This window comes from Antechinus flavipes, chromosome 2 (genome assembly GCF_016432865.1).
Source record: "Antechinus flavipes isolate AdamAnt ecotype Samford, QLD, Australia chromosome 2, AdamAnt_v2, whole genome shotgun sequence".
Classification (NCBI taxonomy): domain Eukaryota; kingdom Metazoa; phylum Chordata; class Mammalia; order Dasyuromorphia; family Dasyuridae; genus Antechinus; species Antechinus flavipes.
This window is the reverse complement of record NC_067399.1, coordinates 62,062,071-62,086,767: the sequence shown is the minus strand read 5'-3', so window position 1 is coordinate 62,086,767 and position 24,697 is coordinate 62,062,071. Positions and strand designations below refer to the sequence as shown.

The 24,697-nt window shown below is 39.0% G+C and overlaps 1 protein-coding gene across 1 annotated transcript; it reads left to right on the top strand.

The window, feature by feature from the left end:
* Positions 1–1,695: 1,695 nt before the first annotated feature.
* Positions 1,696–23,889, top strand: LOC127546420 (pyrethroid hydrolase Ces2e-like). The gene is made up of 13 exons (XM_051973542.1): positions 1,696–1,882; positions 8,989–9,193; positions 12,605–12,743; positions 13,255–13,388; positions 13,667–13,820; positions 15,459–15,563; positions 16,418–16,516; positions 17,168–17,302; positions 19,785–19,862; positions 20,527–20,674; positions 21,286–21,408; positions 22,969–23,044; positions 23,650–23,889. Exons 1-13 carry the CDS (start codon positions 1,696–1,698, stop codon positions 23,681–23,683), a joined length of 1,617 nt encoding a protein of 538 aa, XP_051829502.1. The 3' UTR covers positions 23,684–23,889.
* Positions 23,890–24,697: the final 808 nt, after the last annotated feature.

Sequence of the window (24,697 nt, the reverse complement as noted above, 5' to 3'; positions counted from 1 at the left end):
TTTCCCAACTCTAATTGTAAGACAAAAAAAGGTGGGGGGATATGGCCCACTATCTAGGACCCAATAGAATATGTTTGTATTTATAGATCTTTTTGTATATGGACATGTTTGTATGTGTGTATACATATATACATACATAAATGCATACATAAATATAACTATATCCATGTATAAAATTGTTCCTGCTTGGAAAAGATGAAGGGGAGAAGGGGAAAAAATTAAGTAGAAAGTATATAGGTGTATAGCAGAGATCTCATATACTTTCCAGCTTGTTTAAGCTGCCTATGTGCTCTGAATATAGAAATTTGCTGGAACAGAAAAAAAGCAGGCACATGAGTATAACAGGACAAAGCATCCACAATTCTCTTTTACTTTAGTTACGAATTCCCAAATGGGGACCATATGCAGCTATAATTCCACCTCTTAGTCAGACTCATGAATCAGTAGAAATCATTCCTATGGAAAGGAACACAGTAGGGGCATGAAATTAGAAAGTCTGACCTCAAGTAGAGGCTAAGATTTTCCTCCCAGCTCTTGTCCAGATATAAACGTTCATATGTTATAGTTCAGGATGGCATCCCTGTTAGTAACTTATGACATTTTTCTTGTCCTTCAGACAATCATTTCCAAATTCAGAACTCAAAAGTCTCAGAAAAGATTTTCTCTCAAATAGCCAAGTCCCACATCTGAGGCTTCAGATCTATAAGAAGGTAGAAATCCCTGTGAAGATCAGTTTAAATTCATTCTCTGAAATTTTTTTTTAAATAACTTTTTATTGAGAACCCATGCCTGGGTAATTTTTTACAACATTATCCCTTGCACTCACTTCTGTTCGGATTTTCCCCTCCCTCCCTCCACCCCTCCCCAAGATGGCAAGCAGTCCTTTACATGTTAAATAGGTTACAGTATATCCTAGATACAATATACGTGTGCAGAACCGAACAGTTCTCTTGGTGCACAGGGAGAATTGGATTCAGAAGGTATAAATAACCTGGGAAGAAAAACAAAAATGCAAGCAGTTTATGTTCATTTCCCAGTGTTCTTTCTTTGGGTGTAGTTGCTTCTGTCCATCCTTGATCAATTGAAACTGAATTAGCTCTCTTTATCGAAGAGGTCCACTTTCATCAGAATAAATCCTCAAACAGTATCGTTGTTGAGGTATATAATGATCTCCTGGTTCTGCTCATTCCACTTAGCATCAGTTCATGTAAGTCTTGCCAGTCCTCTCTGTATTCATCCCGCTGGTCATTTCTTACAGAACAATAATATTCCATAATGTTCATATACCACAATTTACTCAACCATTCTCCAATTGATGGGCATCCATTCATTCTCTGAAATTTTAAAGAAAGCTACAGATCAGAGGGCAGTCTGGGCCAGGGCCAGGGCTGGGTTTAGGTCTACCCCAGAGCATCATGCATCAAGACTGCATGCTGGATTCTCACCCTGGTGTCACAGACATTTTCTCCTGAGCTTCTGAGTTGCCCTTGACTGGAAAATGTTCTAATCCAGTTTTTGGGTGTTTTGATGGTCTGATATTTGTTTAGAGTTATTATTTAGAGGAATTTGAAGAAGTGTGGGGGTGTGGTGGGGCAAGTTCCTGCCCTTACTCCTCCATCTTAGCTCTGCCACCTCTGCCTCAGTGGCAGTACTGGTAGCTTCCAGGTCTCTCAGCCCAGAGACACCAGAGAGGACATGGAAGGTTGGGAGAAAAGTCTGTGGAACCAGAGTGGGACCCCAGCATGCAATCCCAGCACATGCCCAGCCCTTGGCTCCAGTTTCCACCCAGACTCTAGCATCAGTGAGGTGGGAACTCTGGATCAGCAACAGAGCTGGAGGCTTCTGGACCTCTCAGCCTGGGGTACCAGGGAGGTCTCGGAAGGTCAGTGGGAGAGGGTCTGTGGAGAGGGAGTGGGAATCTGGTGTGTGGTCCCAGCACAACTCCGGTCAGTGCAACCTAAGCCCCAGCTAGCAGACCAGATCTTAGAGCTACAGTGAGGTGGTAATACACCTGACAGCTCCAGGGCAGAAAAGAGTGCTTATGGTCAGAGTCCTAGGAGGATCACTGAAAATAGCTGCACAAAACCCCTGAAGCCTGGGACTGAGCACCCTCCACCCTGCAACAGAGCCCTTCTTTAATTAAGAGTCAAGAGCAGGGTAATAGGCCAGGAGATTTTAGGCGAGATTTTAACCTGATACTATTGGTTCTTTTGCTAGCAAAACCTCTAATTTTCCTGAACCTGGTTTTTAGCTGTGCTCTCAGATCTTTCACCTGCTGCCTCTCTACAAGTTCATCTGCATGCGAAAGGGAAGCATGGTATGAGAGTGTCCCATCATATCTCATTTCCAATGTTGGCCCTGAGATAGTTTAGGTTCTACCTGATAAGTTGTATGTCTTTTTTTTTTTTTTTTTTTTTTTTTTAAGCTCAGAAGCCTCTGATGTGGGACTTGGTTGCTTAAGAGAAAATTTCTTGGGACCATAATTAATGAGTTTGAATTCAGGTTTGGACAATGGTCCATTCAGTCAGTACATCCACCATTCCACAGAAATGTCACAGAGGTACTCAGAAGGTACAGATTGAATTGTTTTCCGCTGAGCAGAACATGTGAAGAAAAGCTTTTCAGGCTCTCTTTGAAGTGGGCTACTTCTAGATTTATTTCCCAGTTGTCTTCCCTTATACAAGAATGATCCTCAGCTATTCCTGAGTCTGGCTATGGGGTGAAATTGAAACTGCATGTTTGGTTGCCATTTGTGATTCATCTTTGAAGTCAAACAAAGCTAAGAATACTTTATTCTGTTATAATCATGTAATGTCCAGACTAGCTTTCTTGAGGATCTCTCTGGAGTCTGGATTCTGGAGTTTGAGATTGAGCTGGAGGACACTCACTCGAGCCTCTCTCCAATCTGCGTATTTCAAGTTGTCTCAGCCCTTATACACGTTAGTAAAATTACATCACTACAGCATACTGAGCATGTGCCAACTGTAGAAACATTACATCACCAGTCTAAGTACTAAGTAGATGTGAACTAGTGAACCATGATCTCATCAACCACACTGAGTTAACACCCTGCTGTAAGTAGCTTTGCTTCAAGTATACTTTTCTCAGTTTCCCAATATATGTGGTCCTCTACATAACCTCATTCCTGCTTTTCTCTCTTACAGCAAATTTCTGTATTCAGAGCTAATGATCAGCTTAAAAGCCACAAGCAAGATGCAAGTATGTAATATCTTGCTGTTTTCTATCTGAAAATGGTGGAGTCACTAGGTCAATGAGATTTTTCTGTTTGTGGGACTCAGCTGATTTTTTAAAAACTGATTATTGAAACTAAGTCTGAAAAAATCTTTAATGCTGTTTGGAAGTGCATTCCTAATGTGGAAATAACATCCAATTGTACTGTGTGTCCTGGGACACACATGTGTTTTCTTATAATGTATTTGATATGTAGAGATCAAGTCATAAGAAATTGGTTAACTGATGCAGCCACAAAGGAGGCTGCTGGTAAATTTATTACATTGATCTTTTTAGTCCTCCACCTCTCCAATGCTTATATTCCATTCTATCACTGGCCCTTGCAAAAGAGAGTGGATAAACTCTTTCTCCTTCTCAGTGTTTGAACACCCTCAGGTTAGCTTCCAATCGCAGAGACAAACCAGTGGAAGTTTCTCTTACACTTAAATCAGGCTACATAGAATGCCCTTCAGTCACTTGTAAAATCCATTTTCACTGGTCACAAAGCTAGGAGAATCTCTTAGGCAGGATTATAAGATCTCATTTTTTTATGTTTAAATGACTCCTGAAAGTGCCAATAGTCCTACACTTCTCAAATCTGTTCAGAGGAAGGATAGTTATCTAGGAAAAGACTAGCAGATTATCTGTCAAGGAAAAGACTGGAAGAGAGGTTTTACACTCATGCTTCATATAGAAATGTAGGCTAATCTCTCTAGCTCAACTTCCTGCCTTTTGATAGGGAATTATTTTATTATCTCTATTAAGGAAGGGTAGGATGCCTCAGTTAGCCTATTGGATCCCACTTTATGAAAATTATTTTTTTGTTAAATATACCTTCAGCTCCCCAAATCAATGTTCTTCATGGTCTTGATCATCTTCTTTGGGTGGCTCCTCCAAAGAGAAAGTCAAGTTATGAAGTCAAACCCCTGAGGTTATATTTCTTAGGTGACATATCTCTTGAATTAAGCCTGTTTTCCTTCCAAGAAGAGAAAATTCTTATTTGGGGGAAGAGCCAGATCAGCACAAGAACTCAACAGTCTCTACTAAAAGAGATCATACCTCATTTAGGCCTGCCTAGTTCTTTACAGAGTGACTGGTCTTCACACCACAAATACCCCAAAGTGTGGCTCAGACACTTTAAATGAATTATTATCTCCACTATTCCTGGCATACTCAAATCTTCATGGTAGCTGGAAAAAATTTATCATCCTATCTCCAGGTTAACTGGATTCTCCCACACTTCTTAAGCCATTTTTTTCTGCCCCTTTAACATATATTGAAAGGATGAGAGTTCTAATCTTGGTGCTCTCTCTCTCTCTCTCTCTCTCTCTAACTGCCCCACCATCTATGCCCCTGAAGGACATATTTTTATATTTCTGAAGTCCTTATCAACAAAATGCTGCCAATTGGGACCATCTCAACCTGTTATCTTCTCTGCCCAAGGCCTAATTACTTTCAAATACTTTAGCACATGGACCCATGGCCACCCAAGCCATCCCTTTTCTGTTTGCAGTGCTACAGTCCCTAATCTGCTGCTTGCCAGATTTATTTCCTCTAGGCTCCTGTCAATTCACCTTTGAATGATGAGCAATACTGCAATACTGCAACACTCACTTAATGCTGCTTCAACCAACTTCTGGGCTCCACTTGTGAGCTCATGTGCCCTTTGAATGGGACCTTCCCTGTAAGTCAGATTCCTCTCTAAGGCTTTTTTCAGTTTGAAGCAGAAATGTTCCAGGAGAAATTCCCTAGTTCCCTAGTTCCCAGAATTTGTTTTCTCTAATATACAGAAAGGGGGGAGATGATAAGTCAAAGCTGAGGGTCTATTCAAAACTGCAAGGAATATGGAGCAATTAAGCCTCTTATCTGTTGCTCCTTATATGTCCTTCATAAAAAACCCATCCTTGATTTTACCTTTGAATACCTTGGAAAAAGACATTCTGACTCCTTATCTCAGTGAAAAAGACATTCTCCTACTTATCTTTCTTTTACAATTTAGAACCTTGTAGACTGTTAGCCTGCTAGCTAAGCCACAAATAATCAGGATACAAAACCATCTTGTACTATTTCTAATTGGTTAGATTTCCTTTAAAGTCTAGTCTATCAGTTGTGGTGTAAATAAACTCTTTTGTGATTTTAACAGAATCTCTTTGGAAATTTTCTAACTATGGATGATGACTCACATGCCTCAGGAGGGCATTAGTAGTTGGGGAGATTAAGGAAGGTTTAATGTACATTGTAACATTTGAATGAAGCCTTGAAGGCAACCAGGCATTTTTAATCAGAAATGAGAAGGAAGAAACAGTATCCTATAGCAACCTCATCAGAGTGGCCAGAAGGTTGAGTGTATGAAGAGAAGAAGGTGTGAGGACATCAAAGGGAGGGAAAGGAACAGATTTTGAAGAGATTTAAAGATATTCTATTTAATTCCCAGAAGGTAATATGAATTATTGAAGGTTACCAGTTGTGTGGAGGTATAGAGGTGCCATAGTCAGATCTGTGCATATGTACCTTTATATCTCTATGTCCCTTTGGTGATTGCATGCAGGATGTTCTCATATACAAAAAGGCGTGAGATTATTGCTATAGTGCAGTATGAGTCTGAACTAGTTTGAGAGCTGTGTCGGGGGAGAGAAGGAGATGCTGGAGAGAAAGAAATGGAAAAAATCTGTAAATTGAATGGATTTGTGGGATGAGAAAGATAATGAAATCTGCTTTGGATTTGCTCAGTTTGAGAGGCTTTCTAAACAGCTATTCTGTACTAGTTCAGAAGTCCAGCGGATCAGTAGATTAGCTATGAAACATCCAATCTAACTACAGAAGGCAAACAGGGAGCTCCTGAACCCCAGCATAACACGGGGGATTTCATTAGGCCCACCCAGCCAAGAGAAGAAGCCTCTATACCACTGACCCTAGAACAGTGAGAAGACTCTTTTGCCCTGTAGAGGAAGGTTAGGATAATCTATTATGTGATCTAAGGAGCAGACCTCAATGTTTTAAAATGCGCAAAAAAGCAAAAAGGGTACTGACCATATATTATTATGAAGACAGGGAAGAACAGAACCCGAGGACCCTAAAGGCAAAATGCCTCTAGATAAAACCTAAAAGAGGAATATGAACTGGTCTCCAACTCATAAGGCTTTCTTGGAAGAATTCAAAAAGGATCTGAAAAGAGTTAGAAAAATGGGAAAAGGAAATGAGAGCTTTTCAAAACAGATTGGAAAAGAAAACACAGAAATTGACTGAAGAAAACAATTCCTTAAAATACATTAGGTGAAATGGGAAAGAAATATTTGGAAGAAAATCACTTAAAAACAGATTGAGCAAAATGAAAGAAGTACACAGCACCTTGAAAAATAGAACTGGTGGGGCAGCTAAGTGGTACATTCGCTGGGGTCCTCAAACTATGGCCCAGGGGCCAGATGCAGCACCTGAGGACATTTATCCCCCTCATCCAGGGCTATGAAGTTTCTTTATTTAAAGGCCCACAAAATAAAGTTTTTGTTTTTACCATAGTCTGGCCCTCCAACAGTCTGAGGGACAGTGAACTGGCCCCCTATTTAAAAAGTTTGAGGAACCCTGATATAGAGTACCAGACCTGAAGTCAGGAGGATCTGAGTTCAAGTCTTCTCTCAGACACTTAATACTTCCTAGCTGTGTGACCCTGGGTAAGTCACTTAAGCCGAATTGCCTCAACAAAAAAAAAAAAAAGAAAAGAAAAATTGAATTGGTGAAATGGAAAAAGAGAAAAACACCTTAAAATAAAGAACTGGTGAAATGGGGGAAAAATACAGTGAACAAAACAGCTCCTTTGAAAGTACAATTGATCGAATGCAAAAGGAGGGGAAAAAAAGCTACCTAAAGAAAATAATTTACTAAAAATTAGAATTGGATAAATGGAAGTGAACAACTTAATGAGACATCAATAATCAGACAAAACAAAAAAAAAAGATAAGAAAATAGAAGAAATTGTAAAATACCTCACTGGAAACACAGCTGACCTGGAAAATACCATCAGGAGAGACAATCTAAGAATTATTTTACTATCTACGATGAAAAGAAGAACCTGGACAATATATTTCAAGAAACCATCAAGGAAAACTGCTCTGATATCCAAGAACCATAGGGTAAAGTAGCCATTGAAAGAATCCACCAATCATCCTTGAAAGAGACTCCAAAATGAAAACTTCAAAGAATATTTTAGCTAAATCCAGGAATTATAAGATCAAGTGGAAATTACTGCAACCAGCCAGAAAAAAATTTAAATATTGAAGAGTCACAATCATGTTTAGTCAGGACCTAATATCTTCCACTTTAAAGGATCCAAGCGCCTGGAATATGATATTCCAAAGGGCAAAAGAGCTTGGACTGCAACCAAGAATCAACTACCTAAGAAAACTAAGCAGTATCTTTCAGGGGAAAAGATGGACATTCAATGAACAGGGGATTTTAAATTATTTTTGATTAAAAAACCTTAGAGTTGAATAGAAAATTTGATCATTAAATGCAGAACTCAAAAAAGCATAAGAAGGTAAACAGGGAAGAAAACAACAATATGTTTTTTAAAGATTAAAATGTTTACATCAGTATATGGGAAATGTTTACATCAGTCTATGTGCAACTCAAGAACTGTATCTTTGTTACGGGTATACTTAGTAAGTGTAGGTATAAGTTGTCTTTAATGTGATGATATTAAAAAAAAAAAAAAAAAACCAGAAGTGGAAAAGGGATTGTAGTGGAAGAAGAGGAAAGGGAATGTAAAAGAAAGTAAATTACATCACAAGAACAGGCAAAAAAGACCTCATACAGTTGAGGGAAAAACAGAGAGGGATGAGAATTTTTTGACTCTTAATCTCTATGGATTTGTCTTGAAGAGGGAATATTAATATATATTTAGTTTGATATAGAACTTCTTTTACTCTATAGGGATTAGGAAGGGAAAGGGGAAGGGAAAGGAGGAACCTAACAGAAGGGAGGACAAAAGTAGAAAGGTAAAGGGATAAGAAAGTGGAAAGGGCTGAAAAAAGGGAGGGTAGATTGAAAAAGGTGAAGTCAGAAGCAAAACACTGGTGAGGAGGGAAAGGGGACCCTGATCTTAGATCAAGCAAAAGCAAAAAAAAAAAAAAATTAATTAATTAAAAGAAATAAGGAAACTAGATCATGTGAACAAGTACCATAGATAATGAAGTAATATCAATACTAAATAGATATGCATCAAATGGTATAGTATACAGAGAATTTGAGAGGAGAAGTTAAGAAAGTTGCAATAAGAAGTAGACAACAAAACTATAACAGTGGGAGAGGTCAACTTTCCTCTATCAGAACTAAATAAATTGAACCACAAAAGAAACAAGAAAGAAGTTAAGGAGGTAAACAATTTTAGAAAAGGTAGGTACAACAAACTTTTGGAAGATTTAGGAAATATGCTTTATCATCAGTCATCTGGAATCATGATTATTAAGGGCATTGATCAAAGTGTAGTCTTTAGAATTGTTGGTTTATTCACTACTGTTTTATTCTATACATTTCTATAGGTAATCTGTGAAAGGGGAGTGTTTGTAAGACAGAAACTGTATTAATTTCATCTTGTCTTTGAGATGAAAGTAATCAGGGCAGAAATAGAAGGTGGTCTGCATTCCCATACAAGGAAAAAATGTTGGAGTAGGAATGGGAGGGGGGTGGGAAACATATGGACATCTCCAGTAATTCCTGCCCTTCTGTTTATTCCCTGAGAATTGCCTTCACCTTTGCTCACAGGGGACAAGACTGATGACCCCATCAGAACTACTGAATATGGAGAGATTCGTGGAACTCATATCAGCATCAAGAGATTTGACAAAGGTGTCAATGTTTTTCTGGGAATCCCCTTTGCCAGACCCCCTACTGGAGCCCTGAGGTTTTCTTCTCCACAGTCACCAGAAACATGGAGTAAAGTGAGAGATGCAACTTCTTACCCATCCATGTAAGTAACTTTCTCAACTTTCTCTTACCATATGGTAATAGGGCACTAACATATCTTATTCAAACTTTGTATCTTTCCTATTGCTTAAAGCATAATTCTGTTTCTTAAATGAATAAATATTTCTTCCTCTCTAGGGCTATACAGCCTTGAAAAATTGTTTAATTTGTCTACATTGATAAAGGACTTTAGAACTTCAGAAAAGTGTGGTGAGAGTTAGTGTGTGTGTGTGTGTGTGTATAAAAAATATAATTTATGAGTCAGTGTATATATATATACTTATATATAAGTATATATATATATACACTGACTCATAAATTATGAGAGGAGGAAGAAGTCATAGAAACCAAATAACTCAACCTTCATGTGTTTTTAAAAAGATTTAAGAATGCCTATATTTATTTATTTATTATAGCTTTTTATTTACAAGTTATATGCATGGGTCATTTTACAGCATTGACAATTGCCAAATCTTTTGTTCCAATTTTTCCCCAACTTCTCCCCATCTCCTCCTCCTGATGGCAGGTTGACCAATACATGTTAAATATGTTAAAGTATAAATTAAATACAATATAAGTATATATGTACAAACAATTATTTTGCTGTAAAAAAGAATCAGACTTTGAAATAATGTACAATTAGCCTGTGAAGGAAATCAAAAATGCAGGCGGACAAAAATATAGGGATTGGGAATTCTATGTAATGATTCACAGTCATCTCCCAGAGTTCTTTTGCTGGATGTAACTGGTTCAATTCATTACTGCTATTGGAACTGATTGGTTATCTCATTGCTGGAGATGGTTACGTCCATCAGAATTGATCATCATATAGTATTGTTGTTGAAGTATATAATGATCTCCTGGTCCTGCTCATTTCACTCAGCATCAGTTCATGTAAGTCTCTCCAAGCCTTTCTGAAATCATCCTGCTGGTTGTTTCTTACTGAACAATAATATTCCATAATAAGAATGCCTACATTTTAAAAAATTAGGATTCAGTTCCTCATATATACCTTTTTCCTCCCTTGACTTACCATGGGACATTTCTTTGAAATAAGGATTATCTAGTGTACTACAGGGCCCATACCTGAACAGTTTATAATGTCATTGTTGGTCTCAGCCATGGGCAGCTCTTCCTAGTATACAGTGTGCAGGAATGTCAGGTTGGAGGCTATGGAGCTGAGGTTATGCCTGTTGGTGGCAGGTTAAGGGGCAGCTCCTGCAAGACACTGTGGCTGCAGTGTACAGTCTCCTGGCTATAGGACTGGAGAGGGGCAGTGAGCAGCTGACATGACCCATAGGGGAAAAGCTTCAGAAGCAGGAACATCAGCAGGGGTGATACAAGCAACAGTCTCAAGAACCCAGGCAGAAGCAGCAGTCAAGGTAGTGATGGAGAAGGCAGCTGTGGAGGACCCAGGACTCTTGGTAGCTCTGAGCCCTGGGCATAGGACCCATAGCTTCTGCCTCTGTATCCAGGTGATAAAGCTTGGATGGCATGATGTCAAGGAAAAATATAAAGGTAACGGTTCCTCTCAGAGAATGAGTTGAGGCAAGAAAGGAGGAGGCTGGGAGGTGAGTGGGGAAGGGACCAAATTGTTTCTCTGTAATTGGAAGCCCCATTTGCTCCTTTGAGAAATTAGGTGGGAAGGGATAGTTAGGCTGTGGACATCTACCCATTATGGGGATAATGTGTTCATACTTGTGGTTTTTGCTATTTGCCATTTAACCATTTGCCATTTAACCAATTAATAATGAGTACAGAGGAATATGAATGTATGGGAAGCATGAAAAGTTCAGTTTCCACAGATTTTGTCAAAGTTGAATGAAGTCATTGATATATGAAATAGCTGAATAATGAGGGTTATAAATCTGACCAAATATAACTACATGGGTTTGTAAATCTGACTAATTGTAACTGATAAATCCGACCAACTGTAACTACATGATATTGTAAATCTGAGCAACTGGAACCTTGGAGTTAGTAGTAAAGAACCTAACTAATGGTATAAAGTTTGCTCCCAAATCTGCATCCTGTGGGTCTTACCCATGAGCCATCTGCTTCTCAAGAGAATTGCTGAATAAAGGATTCTGCTCTCTCTCTCAAAGTGTTTTGGTTGTTACTTTGCCCCTGGACTGGCTTGCAACTGGAGAATCTGTGGGAGTGATAGCTCATCCCAATCCTGCTGAGTTCTATGGGGCTTTTTGATAATACTATTGTACTCCAACCACTATTAATAACTATTACTAATACTAATAACAACAACTGGCATTTATGTAATGCTTTTAATTATATAAGGATATTTTCAAATTATATCTCAGTTGATTCTCCTCCCAACTCTGGGAGCTAGATGTTATTATTCTCACTTGACACATAAGGAAACTGAGGCACACAGATTTAGTGACTTGTCCAGGTTTACATAGCTAGTAAGTGTCTGAGGCTGGATTTGAATTCAGTATTAAAGACTCCATTTTCAAATCTCTAATCACTGAATTGCATAGTTCCTCATTTCAGCTTTGTCTCCAAGGACATCAGTAATTTTTAATAGTATAAAGGAATCTTGACACAAAAATCTTTGAGAATCACCCAAAGGTATAGCAGAAAGATCCTGCTTGGGAACTACAAGGCCTGGTTCTATCTTCCTAATACTGGGATGAGAATTCTATCACTGGGCTCCAGCTGTTTTAAAGGAAAACATTTAATAACTATTATGAGGGCTTTCTGAAACAGCACTTTACACATATTATCTCATTTGATCCTCTTAACAACCTTGTGAGGCAGTTGCTATTTGTGTCTTCATTTTTCAGATTAAGAGACTAAGGCTGAGACACATTGCATGACTTAACCAGATTCACACAGCTAATTAGTGTCTAAGATTGAATTGAACTCAGGTATTCTTATGCCAGGTATGCTTAGTCACTATACCAAAACGTTTATTTATTTATTTTTTTTATGAAGCTCAGATAGAAACAGGGGAAAAGTTGCTGTACAAAATATTATTTTTTATATTTAACATTTTATGTACTCTAGCACAGACAGATAAAATACCTTTTCTTCGTTGAATAAAATGATTAGGATATGACCTTTCTGTAGACTTCTGTAGGTATGACTTCAGTAATAGGGAGGAAACAAAAATAGGGAGGAAAGGTTACACCCTTCATTCTGTTGTTCCAATAAGATTTTGTTCTCCTTTGGTACTTTCCTTTATTTTGGAAATGTTTTCTTCCATGTATCTTGGCAATCACTTTTATTGTTTCTCTTATTAATGTTGCCATTTTTGGCCTAAAGTAAGGGGATATTTTGGGACATGAGTAAAAACGGAGCTAGATCTTAGTTGGAACCTGTTATTATCATACCCCATAATGCACAGGATTCCTGTGATTTTCATGAGGTACAAACTTTTTTTTCTGTTTTCCAGGTGTTTGCAGGATATTACTATCCTAAAATCACTGAGGAAATTCCAGAATATAAACTTTACTATTACTGCTACTTCTGAAGACTGTTTGTATCTCAATATCTATGTTCCTGATCATGCAAAAGAGGGGGCCAGATTGCCAGTAAGCCAGATCTCTGTAATTCCCACAGCATGGGATGAGGATCCTAGGGCATTAGAACTGGATGGGATCTTAAAGCATGGGAACAGTCAGACTAAAAACATTTCTGAAGTCATCGAACTGTCCCTAAAGTCCTGTGGGTCAGAGAGCTCACTGCTTCCCAAGGCAGTCCATTCTTCTCTGGGGCAACAGCTCACAAAGTTAATAAACCTTTGCTTCTAGCAGGCTGAAATAAGCAACAGTAAAACCATAGGGAGCTGAGTTGTGTCAGGAAGATTTCAAGGGGAATCTGAACTGTCTCTGAGTCAGGGCAAGTAAGCTCTTTTTTCTGAGAGTGGCTCTGATGCATATCATTTCTGTATTTGACACAAAGTATTTTGATAAGAAATACCATTCACATTTAGTGCTACCTTATAACGGGACACAAGGGAAGAGGATACAGTGTAGCAAGGGAGCTCCAGAGCCACGTTTGGTGGGAGTTGTTCCTATAACAAACCCTGTCTGATTCCTGCAGGTGATGGTGTGGATCCATGGTGGTGATCTCCTTTCTGGCTCTGCTTCCATGTATGATGGTTCGATATTGTCAGCTTCCCAGAACATCATAGTGGTCACTATCCAGTACAGGCTGGGCCTTCTTGGGTTCTTCAGGTGAGATTTGCCCCCAAGTGAAAGGTGAGTCATTTGTCCTGCTGAGATCCCAGCTTTCTTGTCATCCTTTGCTGCCCCAACAAACTAAGCCCTGTCATAGCAGGAAAAGCACTGGATATGTAGCCAGAGAATCCGATTTCAAATTATGGCTGTACAGTTTATGCTGCGTGTGATTCCTGTTAGATCTATGAGCCTCAGATTTTCCATTCGCCATGTGACTGAGCTCTGTTGGGATCTTGGCGCTCTTCTTCAGAATTCTCAATCCTTATGTCTTTCAGCACTGGGGATGAGCAAGCATCTGGCAACTGGGGTTACCTGGACCAGGTGGCTGCCCGGAGGTGGGTCCAGGAGAACATTGCCCACTTTGGAGGAGATCCTAGCCGTGTGACTGTCTTTGAAGAGTCCTTTGGGGGAATGAGAATTTCCTCATATGTAAGTGATAAAGAAATTACCTCAGACTGGAAAGGGATTTTTTGGTAGTCAGTCCCAAGCTGAAATCACATGATCCTGAGTTTTTCTTCTTTTATTGTATTTCCTTCTCTCAAAACCACTGGGGCAGATGACTTCTTTCTTTCTGTTTGACTGGCACCTGTTCTTGCCTGTCATTTGGAAATCCCAGTAAACTTCCCAATTGCCCTTCTCACTAACATTAACCAGAGCCTTTTTATGCTGAAAAAGTCAACATTCTGCCCCCAACTTATCCAGGTTGGATCTTAGATCATAGACTTAAGATTCATTAGTAGGCCTATTAGTAGAAGTTTTCATGTCACTGACTTGATAAAGATAGATAACACCTGACAATCTGCAAAGTCCTTTGGGACTGTGGGATTTCATTTGATCTTCCTAACTGCATGAGATATATGGCAGATGAAAGTATGGCTGAGATTAATCAGCATTCCCAGGGCCTTTCAACTACAAAGTGTAAGGGACAAAATTAACTCCCAATCCAGTATGCACATGTGAAACTCACATTGAGATGGGAGTCACTAACCCTTACATCAGGATGCCTCTGGGTGCTATATGGACTTTAAAAAAAAAAAAAAACAACAACAATGTTCTTTATGTTTTGTTATGTTTTTATTTATTTTGTAAAATTTCTTTGATGAGACAGTCATGGTTAAGTGACTTGTCGGGTCATACAGTTAGTGTCTGTGGGTGGAGTTGAACTCAGGTCCTCCTGCCTCCAGAGACACGGCTCTAGCACCCCCCCTCCGCTCCTCTCCACACCAACCCCCTCCTAATTACATTTCATCTGGTTCAGGCATACTTAGGTGCGGTCCACCAGCAGTGTATTTGATATATTTGACATGGCATATGTATGTTCTCCTGACACAGGTGCAAAGGTATAATGAGGCATCTGGTGACATCAATGGTGGATGATGATAAGGATAATAGCTGACAGGAGGCACTGTGGTAAAGGATTGGGAGAAGACCTGGGTTCTAATCCTGGTCCTGGCATTTGCTAAGTCTGTGATCTTAAATAAATCCCTCCATTTCCCTAGCCTTGATTTTCTCATTAGACTGTAAACTCCTTGAGGATAGACGTGTCTTGATTTTGTTTCTGCACTTCCAATGCTAAACTAAATGGTTGTCACAGTCAGCACTTTAATAGATTTTTTAAAATCTTCTACTATATAAAAGGAGGAACATGAACTCAGCTGTCAATCTATGATTCTGACATGGTAGATTATGGTTTACACAACACTTTATACCTGTTGTCTCCTTCATGTTCACAAAAGTAGTTAAGGGATGCAGAGATACAGTGAATAACCCAGGCATCTCATCATATCTTGGGCTTCAGTCACCAGAGAGACCTGGACAGCATCCAACCCTAACTAGGCTCCCTTTGTGTTAAACTAAGATTTAGGCCTGGATGTGTCCAAGGGTCAAAGGCCAGGGTCCCACTGAGAGCCCAATGTTGGTAACTGTCCTAGATGGTCAGCTTGGGGAGGGGCAGGATAAGCCAGTCCTGGCTTTCAGACTCAGTTTCCTCTGTTTCTGCTCAGCCAGGAGGGTCTCGGCCTCCCATAACTGCTTGTTTTTCCCCTCTTCTGTGGTTTGTTCCTCCAGGTTCCATACCCCATATCCAAAACCTTGTTCTCCAGGCAAACCATAGAGAGTGGTGTGGCCATCCACCCTGGTTTAACTTCATTCAGCTCAGAATCCACCACAAGTGTGAGTTACCCTTTGGTTTTTATATTTGTTATCCTTCTTTAAGCTTATTGGCCTCCCAATCCCATGGCCTGGTTCCCTTGATCTTTGGGCTTTCCTGGGCTATAAGGGGGGTCAGTGGAATCCTTGAATGTCTAAGTTGGAAGTTACCATAGAGATCATCTAGTCCAACAATCCTCTTTTACAGAGAAGGAAACTGAAGCACAGAGAGGGAGGATTTAATTCCTAATTCTGCTAGCTGTGCCTCTGATTTTAGGGAAGTGATTTCTCTTTATGGAGCCTCAGTTTCTTTCTCTAAAAATGGGTTAAATTAGGTGGATTTCAAAGTCCCTTCTACTTCAAAATTCTATTTTTTTCACAATTCTTGAACAGCACTGTTAGATGAAATTGGGTGTGAGGGCCGTCTGACTTCTGTAGTTCTGTCATTTTCTGACTTGTCCAAGGTCACACAATGTGTTGGTGAGTGGTCTGGGACCAGAACTGAGATCTCTGAGCCAACATTTGACTCTTTCAGTATACCAGACTCCCTTGTATCTCCTTTATAGCCAGTGATGTCTTTGCTCCCTGATGAAATGGTTAAACTCTTTGGGAGCAGGAACTGTCTCTTTGTAACCTGCCCCTGCCCATCTCCACCCCCACTGGCTGGCACTGAGCCCTGTACACAGGAAGCTCGTGGTTGATCACTCACCTCTTGGGCAGTTGTATTCCAGCCTGGCTTCCTTCTTGCCTTGATGCATCATCACTTGTACAAATCATTCTTTGATGGTTTTTCTTTTGATTGGGATGGGATTCTTCCACTAGTGTATAGTTAAGGATTCAGTTATGAGAATACTAATTCTTTCTTTTCCTCTTTGCAGCACATTGCCACCATATCTGCTTGTGAGAGTTACAGTTCAGCCACCATTGTTGAGTGCTTAAGGAACAAAACAGAAAGGGAGATCTTGGCTATTAGTGAGGTAAGTAACATGAAATGGAAGGATCAGAATCACTAAGAGCTTCCAGCTCAGCCCAGGATAGGGACTGGACATCCATTACTGATGTTCTTCCATCTCCCTCCATTGGTAGGCAATGGAACAAGAATCTTGAGAATGTCATGAACTCTCTGGGTCTCTGTTTCCTCCTTTGTAAAATGGGAAACTTAGATTTACTAGTTTCTTAAGGTCTTTTTAGCTCCAAGATCTCTTTCAGCTTTAACATTTTATTTTCTGGAATCCTTTCTAATTCCAGCATCCTATGCATTAAATAGCTGGTGTTATTAGTCCTTTTTCTGCACTGGATATTCTATGTTCTACATTCTATAATTCTTTGTCTTATGGATCTTTCTATTCTAATATTCTGTTCCAATATTCCTCCTTATTTTAATATCTTATCATTCTATGAGTTTATGGCTTTATGGTTGGGGTTATGGGAGTATCATGATCAAACGTTTCAGAAATGGAAGACAGATGAGATGGGGTTGAGAGAAGATTAGAGGCAGGGAGATAATTAAGGTATTGCAGTAGTGTAGAATGGAGATAAAGAAGTAATGAAATGGGAAAGGGTTGTGTGGGATGAACATTGTGCAGGAAGACTAGTCATTTTTTCTGCTGCTTTTTTTTTCCCCAAAGCAATTCGTGATCATCCCTAGAGTGGTTGATGGACAGTTCTTCGCAAAACATTCTGAAGATCTCTTGGCTTCTGGAAAGTTCCACCACCTCCCCTCCATTATTGGCACCAACAATTATGATTTGATCATTCCTGTTGTAAGATCTTTGATTTTTCTACCACCAATTCTCCTGCATGAGTGGAATGGAGTGACAGGATTAGGTGTATACAACTTTTGAAGATCTTGTATTTTTGATCACTAAAAAAAAATCACAATTTTTGATTTAGACAGAACCTTAGGTGAATATGAAGATCAACCCACAGCTGGATTTCTATAACATCCCTCACAAGGGTGTTTCTAGCCTTTATTTAAAAACTCCAATGAGAAAGGACTTACCATCTCTTGAGGCTCCCCATTCCACTTTGAAGCAGCTCTGTTTGAGGGAGTATCATTACATTAAGCCTCTTTTAACTTTTATTCATCATTACTCCTTATTCTGTTCTCTGGCCACACAGAGGAAGTTATTTATTTTTTTCAAATTCCCTCTTGACATGACAATCTAGAAAATACTTTGGCAATTATCATGTCTGTCTCTGTCCACTCTTCTATATCCTATCCGATTTTCTTTTATACGTTAAAGAATCTTATAATTTAATCCATCCCTGTGTAGTGTAAATGGAAGTCCCTTATCATCTTAGTTACCCTTTGCTAGACAATATGTTTTCTGTTTTTTTTCCCAAAAAATGTGGCGCTCAGAACTGAATACAATACTCTGTGTGTGGTATGACTAGAACACAGGAATTATCATCTGCTTATTACTGGAAACTCTTGACTTTCTTAGGGCAACTCAAGGTTACACTGAATTTTTCCATACCATATTGTATTATGATCTCATGATAAACTAGTGGTCTGCTCATATTCATAAATTTTTAAAAAACAATAGTCTAACTATACTTTCATCATTTTGTATTTGTGAAATCAATTTTCCTTGAGTCCAAGTGTATGATTTCACATTTTTCCCCTTGGAACTTATCCTTCTTATATTGGTCCAGTGTTCTGAGATGTTAAGCTAGTTTGGCAACTAGACTATCAGCCTGGCTCATGTCAATTGCAAAGTAACATACCTATTATCTATGCCTTTAGCAAATTCATCCTGTCTCTTTTTTTTTTCTTGAAGAGTTAGAGATACTTTCAGATCCTGCCTATTTTCTCCAAGAATTGTTTGACTATTTGTACCTACAAATTTTCTCTTAAAGGTCCAAGGTGATTCCAGTTGCCTTTGATTAAAATATTCTTTTAATTTTTGTATCTTAAACACACAGTAATACCAGTTCATAGTGACATAGCACTTTATACTTTACTAAAAAAAAGCTGTCATCAACTTATCCTTGATTGATGAGGTAAGAGTCTGCATCAATGACCATCACCATTTTTAGAGGTGAGAGGACTGAGGTTCAGAGAAAAGACCCAATTAACCTACAATCCCACAGCAAGATAGTGACAGAAATGGGCCTAGAATTCCAGTCTCCTCTTTTCTAAGGCAAATCTTTTCCCTAAGTGATTGCAATTCTTTAGAAGTGAAATACATTAAAATGACTGGAAAGGATGGATATTGTGAGGGAATGTGGGAAAATTGTGACACTAATGCATTGTTGGTGGAGTTGTGAAATCATCCAATCATCCTGGAGAGCACTTTGGAACTTTGCCCAAAAGTCTATTAACCTGTGCTTACTCTTTGATTCAGCAGTGTTTCTACTGTCTATAGCCCAAAGAGATCATTAAAAATGGAAAAGGACTCACATGTGGAAAATATTTATAGCAGCCCTTTTTGTAGTGCTAAGGAATTGGAAATTGAGTGGGCACCCCTCAGTTAGGGAATGGCTGAATAAGTTATAATACATGAATGTAATGGAATATTATTGTTCTTTTAGAAATGATAAGCGGGCTGATTTCAGAAAGACTTACATGAATTGATGCTGAGTGAAGTGAGCAAACCAAGAGAATATTGTATACATTAACTATAAATTTCTGTGATTACCAACTATGGCAGACTTAGTTCTTTTCAAAAATGACGTGTAATGGAAAGTACTATCCATAGCCAGAGAGAGAACTATGGAGACTTACTGTGGATCAAAGTATATTTTCATCTTTTTGTTGTTTGAAACACGAGGTTTTGGAAAGTGAATGTTGAAAATCATCTTTGCATTTAGTTGGAAAAATAAAATATTAAAGGAAAAAATATGAAGGCCATTGGGTCTACAGGGTTATTAAAGATGCCATTGAGTTATACATCATTTGCTACTTCTCAGTCAACATGGATAAAGTTGAATTATTTCCATGACTCAGATAGAGAGGATTCTGTGTGCTTCATTTCTGGTAAGATAGAGCACTGTGAATATTTAACATTATTGAGTGTGTATTGGGTATTATGCAGTATCGCCTATGATTTCCTTGGTGGGTTCTAAGTATTATCTAGTACTTGTCAGGGGATGTACAGTAAATACTGGATATTGCCTGATATTGTACAATTTTTGCTGGGCATTATTTGTGAATGATTAAACAAACTTTGGGGGATGGAGTTTGCTCAGAGAAGAAATAGCTTCCAGTACCCTCATGATGTGGCTTTTCTTTCTGTGTAGCGATTAGGTATTTCTCTGTTCAAAGAAGAGATGACTAGAGAAAACATCCGAAAAATGCTTCTGAGCCCATTAATAAAGGTAAACTCACTTTCTTCTTTCATAATCCTAGACTCATAGAGCTGGAAGGAATCCTCAGGGAAAATCTATAGCAATAAACAGCTAGCATGTAAATATAATATTTTAAAGTTTGTATGGTAACTTACAAATTTATTTAACTTGACTTTTATAGCAATCCTGGGAGTAGGGGCTATTATGATCCTCATTTTACAAATGAAGAAAATAAGGTTGACTTGCTCAGAGTCACACCTTCAATCAGGGTCCGAGTCTAGATTCTAACTCAGTTCTTTCTGACCCCAAGTGCAGTGCTCTATCTTCTATACCAATCTATCTACTCTTCTTTCTTCCATGAGCCTCAAATGTATTACCCACCATCCCCAACAAGTGGTTGCTTGATATCTTCTTGAATAATTGAATTCCTAAAGAGTAGATTCTGGGGAGGCAGCACAAGCACATGATGGATCCCAGAACTCCACAGAGGCTCTGCCCAATGTGCTGCAAGACTTCTTTCCCTCCCTCCCTTCTTCCATTCTTTCTTCTATTGTTTTTGGTTCAATCTCTCCCCTTTAATTCTGTGGACTGTGTAGGCTCATCTCTTATATTTAGTAAACAGAAATTGCCCAAACAATTCATTCCCAGTAAAATCTTTTCTTTGTTAATATGTCCCTTGCTCTGTCTCATATAGGGTATGACTCCTGAGAATGTAGACATATTGATGGACAAATATTTAGGGAATACTGAGGATCCAAAAGAACTTCGACTTCAGTTACAGGAGATGATGGGGAATTTGGTCTTTTTTATGCCTTCTCTCAGAGTGGCCAGATATCAACAGAGTGAGTATAGCTTTGAGCCTCTAAAGGAACAAGGGCATAAAGTCTCATCTCTGGCATGATGTATATCTTGACTGTTTGCTTACATAGGAGGTTTTCTGCCCTTGGTTTTAGTAAGGTAGCCTTTAGGTTGATTACCTCAATAGCCTTCCTCCTTACACCTTCCCCATTATTCCCATTCTCACCCATGCTTTCTTAGTAGATATTGCCAAGAAAAGCCAGAAATACTCATTTCTATTCCACTTTATGGGTACCAAGCACTTCATATACGTTATCTTTCTGGATCCTCACAACAGCCCATGAGGATAAATAGTTGAGGGATTACAGTTGAAAACAATCTCAAAGAAGTAAAAGCATTTTCCCTAAGATCTCATAGTTGGTCAACAACAGGGCCAGGCTTCTAATCCACACCCTGTTACTCCAGACTCCAGAAACTGTCCTTTCTCACAGCATCACTCTTATTAAGGACCTGCCCTTTAGGAGGTTGCCTATTAATGGCCAGCTACCATCATCCCCACCCCAAAGGATGGAATCAAGCTATGGGCCCTCAGCAAGAGGCCAGACCCTTGTGATCAGCATGTCAGTAACTGTAGGCATTTCTTATGCTTGCCTAGGTCCCAGCTCTCAAGTCTACTTTTATGCATTCCAGCACCAACCGAGTATGTTAAAGGGCATCAATCCGGATTATATAAAAGTGAATATTGCTGATGAGCTGCGTTTTGTCTTTGGAGCTCACTGTAAGCAATGGGGATTTTAACTAAAATGATTGGGGAGCTTGAGAAAGGGTAGAATTCCTGGGACTATGGGTTATCATCCCTTTCACTTGCTCTACTCTCTCTGACATCAAAATGAATCCCAGTTCCTCACCTTTCTACATATCAGTTCATTTAAACCTCACAATGTCCATGTGAGGGTACTGTATGGATGTAGAATGATCAGCCCCGTTTGGAAGGAAGGAAATAGGCTTGGAGAAGGAAAAATGACTCCCAAAGTCACAAGTTAACAATAATTTTATTAACAATAGACATTTTTTACAGCACATACAGGTTTACAAATGATTCAACTTTATACATCTCATATGATCCTCAGAACAATCTGTAAAGTAGGTGCTATTATTATCCCCATTTCATACTAGCAAACTTGGGCAAACACAAGTTCAATGACTTGTCCAGGCTCCCCAGGTAGTAAATGATAGAGCTAGAATTTCATCCCACATGGGCTATATCCCAAATCTAAGGTTCCGTGAAGCACTGAGCAAGAAGCCAGATGGACTTAGGTAAAACCGAAGGCCTAAAGTCTGAATGTCAATAAGGGTTAGTTTAGCGCCTCTTTGTGAAGATCAGTCTCAGAGGGCACCTTACTCAACTTGCTTATTCAGGTGAGCAGGAGCATTCAATTTACACTGTTAAGCCCATTCCCACATCAAAGCCCTAGATTCAGCTCCAGGGAAGTCACAAAGATAATCAAGTCACAGTTTCTGACTTCTTAGAGCTTATTACCCAGAAGAGAAGATGAAGCACAGACACAAATAAAAACACATTTTCATATGTCAATGTACCTGTGACCTCACCAATGCTTCCAGCATCTCCTCCGATCTAGACTCTAACCTATCACCCCATCTCATCCTGTATGTTTCTTGTCCTCACCCTTCCATAAATGTCTGCTGAATGAACTGGAAAACTTTCCTCCCTCCCTCCTTTCCTTCCTTTGGTTTTGGTTTAATTTCTCCACTTGTCCATCCATGTGTTGGTCATTGGTCAAAAGCCTCATTTGACAATCCCGGGAGTTAATGTTGTTAGATGGTTCCAAATCCTGTGTTTTTGGAAGGCTTCTTCCCTACTTTTACCTCCTTAGTACTGTTCTGGGAGACCTGGAAGGCCAGTTTGTACATTGATCAGTTTTGTGACTTGCCATAGCCAAAAAATTCATTATTTTATGACCAAGTGATTACCGTTGAAGTTGTCTGCACTAAAGGTGAGGTAGGAAGTGTTCTCAAAGCCCTAAGCAGTGAGAGTTCCTATCTTTGCCTAGAGTTGGGAAATCAATATGCTCCTTAGTGTGAAGGAGTCTTGGCTTTGAAGACAGGCAGAGTTTATGCAGAGTGCTAAGTCTTCATAAAGCCTGGGAGGTTTCCTAATATTGGTGTGAAATGTGGACAACTGCAATTCAGGAAGATGACTTTGGGGGCCTGAACAGGATTGTTTGTGCAGGAGAAAATGTAGAAGTGAATGTTGAAGTAAAGGAAAATCTTGCACCCAATAGTGACCTTAATGAAGCTGTTTACTTTCTATTTTTAGCTTTACGCGGAACAAACAAGAAAAACCTAGTTAGTGAGAAGATAATGGTCTACTGGGCAAATTTTGTCAAAAATGGGTGAGAATCCTGCCCCTGGCAAGCCTCCTTGGAAGGGGTCCGTTGATTCCTCTTTCCATAGGGGAAAGAAATTCCCAGAATCATGTTTGTTCAGACATAACAAAATGATCTATCACTGTTGGCCTGCTGAGCAAAGACAGCCCTTTCTTCTCCTCGCCTGGGGAGAGCACGTGCTCATCTTAGAAGGAACACAAGGATGACAGGTGCCCTGCCTAGCCCACACCATCACCCCTGAGGCCTTGGTACCTTTCTTCTTTCTAAGCAGTAGGATGTATTCTGGTGGCAAGGACATTGTTTGCTTTGGTCTCAGCTGATCAGAATTCAAATCTCTGTTTTCCTCTTATTTATTCCCCATTTGAAACATGTCATCTCTACATTTTTCCCCTTACTTGATTTAGATAATTCTCATCAAAGGGCCACATGAGATTAAGCCAGCCTGCTTCAGGGGAGGTGAACAGGTCTTATCTCCATGGTTCCCACCTTCCCTGCCCTCCTCTTTTCCCCGCAGCTTTCCAGACTTCAGGAGTTCAGATAGTAGTTTGTTAAGCCTGCTAATTCACTGATACCTTTTCTTTCTGAACCTATGTGGGACCCAAATGGCACAGACCTGCTTTACTGGCTGATCTACAACAAGAATAAAGAATATCAGCAGCTGCATCTCCAGCTCTCTGTGGGATAGGGCCGAAAGGCAGAACTTGCCTCAGGAGAAGGAGGAAGCAAGGGTACCCAAATGCCCAAATGAAGTCAATCTTAAGCATGAATCATTCTTAATCCTGGGTAATCTCTAATCATTTCCTTTGAATAATTCCACAGTATCTATTAAATATGTTGTTCTTTGGGTCAGATATTTTATTTCTAGTTCATTATTACTACTTTAGAAGTACTTAACTGATATTCAGATGGAATTTGATTATAATAAGATAGAAGGGATGTAGCCTGATTTTGTGGATTGGATATTGAATTTGCAATCAGAAAGTTGTAGATTCAAATCCTATGTTTGACACTTCAAAACTGTGTCATACAAGGCAAGTCAACTATAGAGAGGTTGATAAGTCTAAGTGATTTGGGATGTAATTCAGTGAGCAAATAAACCCTATAGCAAAGTTTTTGATAAGCCTAAAGACTCAAGTATTAAGGTAAGGTCTTATTATAACTTGACAGAATCTTTTGGGAAAACTGAAAAGCATTTTGGTAGAAGTTAGGTATAAAAAACATCTCACATCCTATAATATGATAAATTCCAAATGGATATGTGATTTAGGCATAAAGAGTAATATCATAAATAAATTAGAGGAATAAAGAAGAAATCATGGCCTTATGGATAGGGGAAGAGTCCATGATTTAAAAAACCCACAGAAAATAAAGTGGACAATTTTGATTACATAAAATTTAAAAGGGTTGGTGGAAACAGAAGTGATTCAGTCAAAAATGAGAAAGAAAATGTTATTAGAAAAATTCTTTGAATCAAATTTCTCTGATATAAATCTGAGATCTAAGATATAGGATGAATTGGTTGAAATTTAAAAGAGCCACATAATAGGTGATCAAAGGATATGTTTTCTTTTCTTTTTTTTTTTAATTTTAATTTAATAATTACTTTATATTGACAGAATCCATGCCAGGGTAATTTTTTTACAACATTATCCCTTGCAC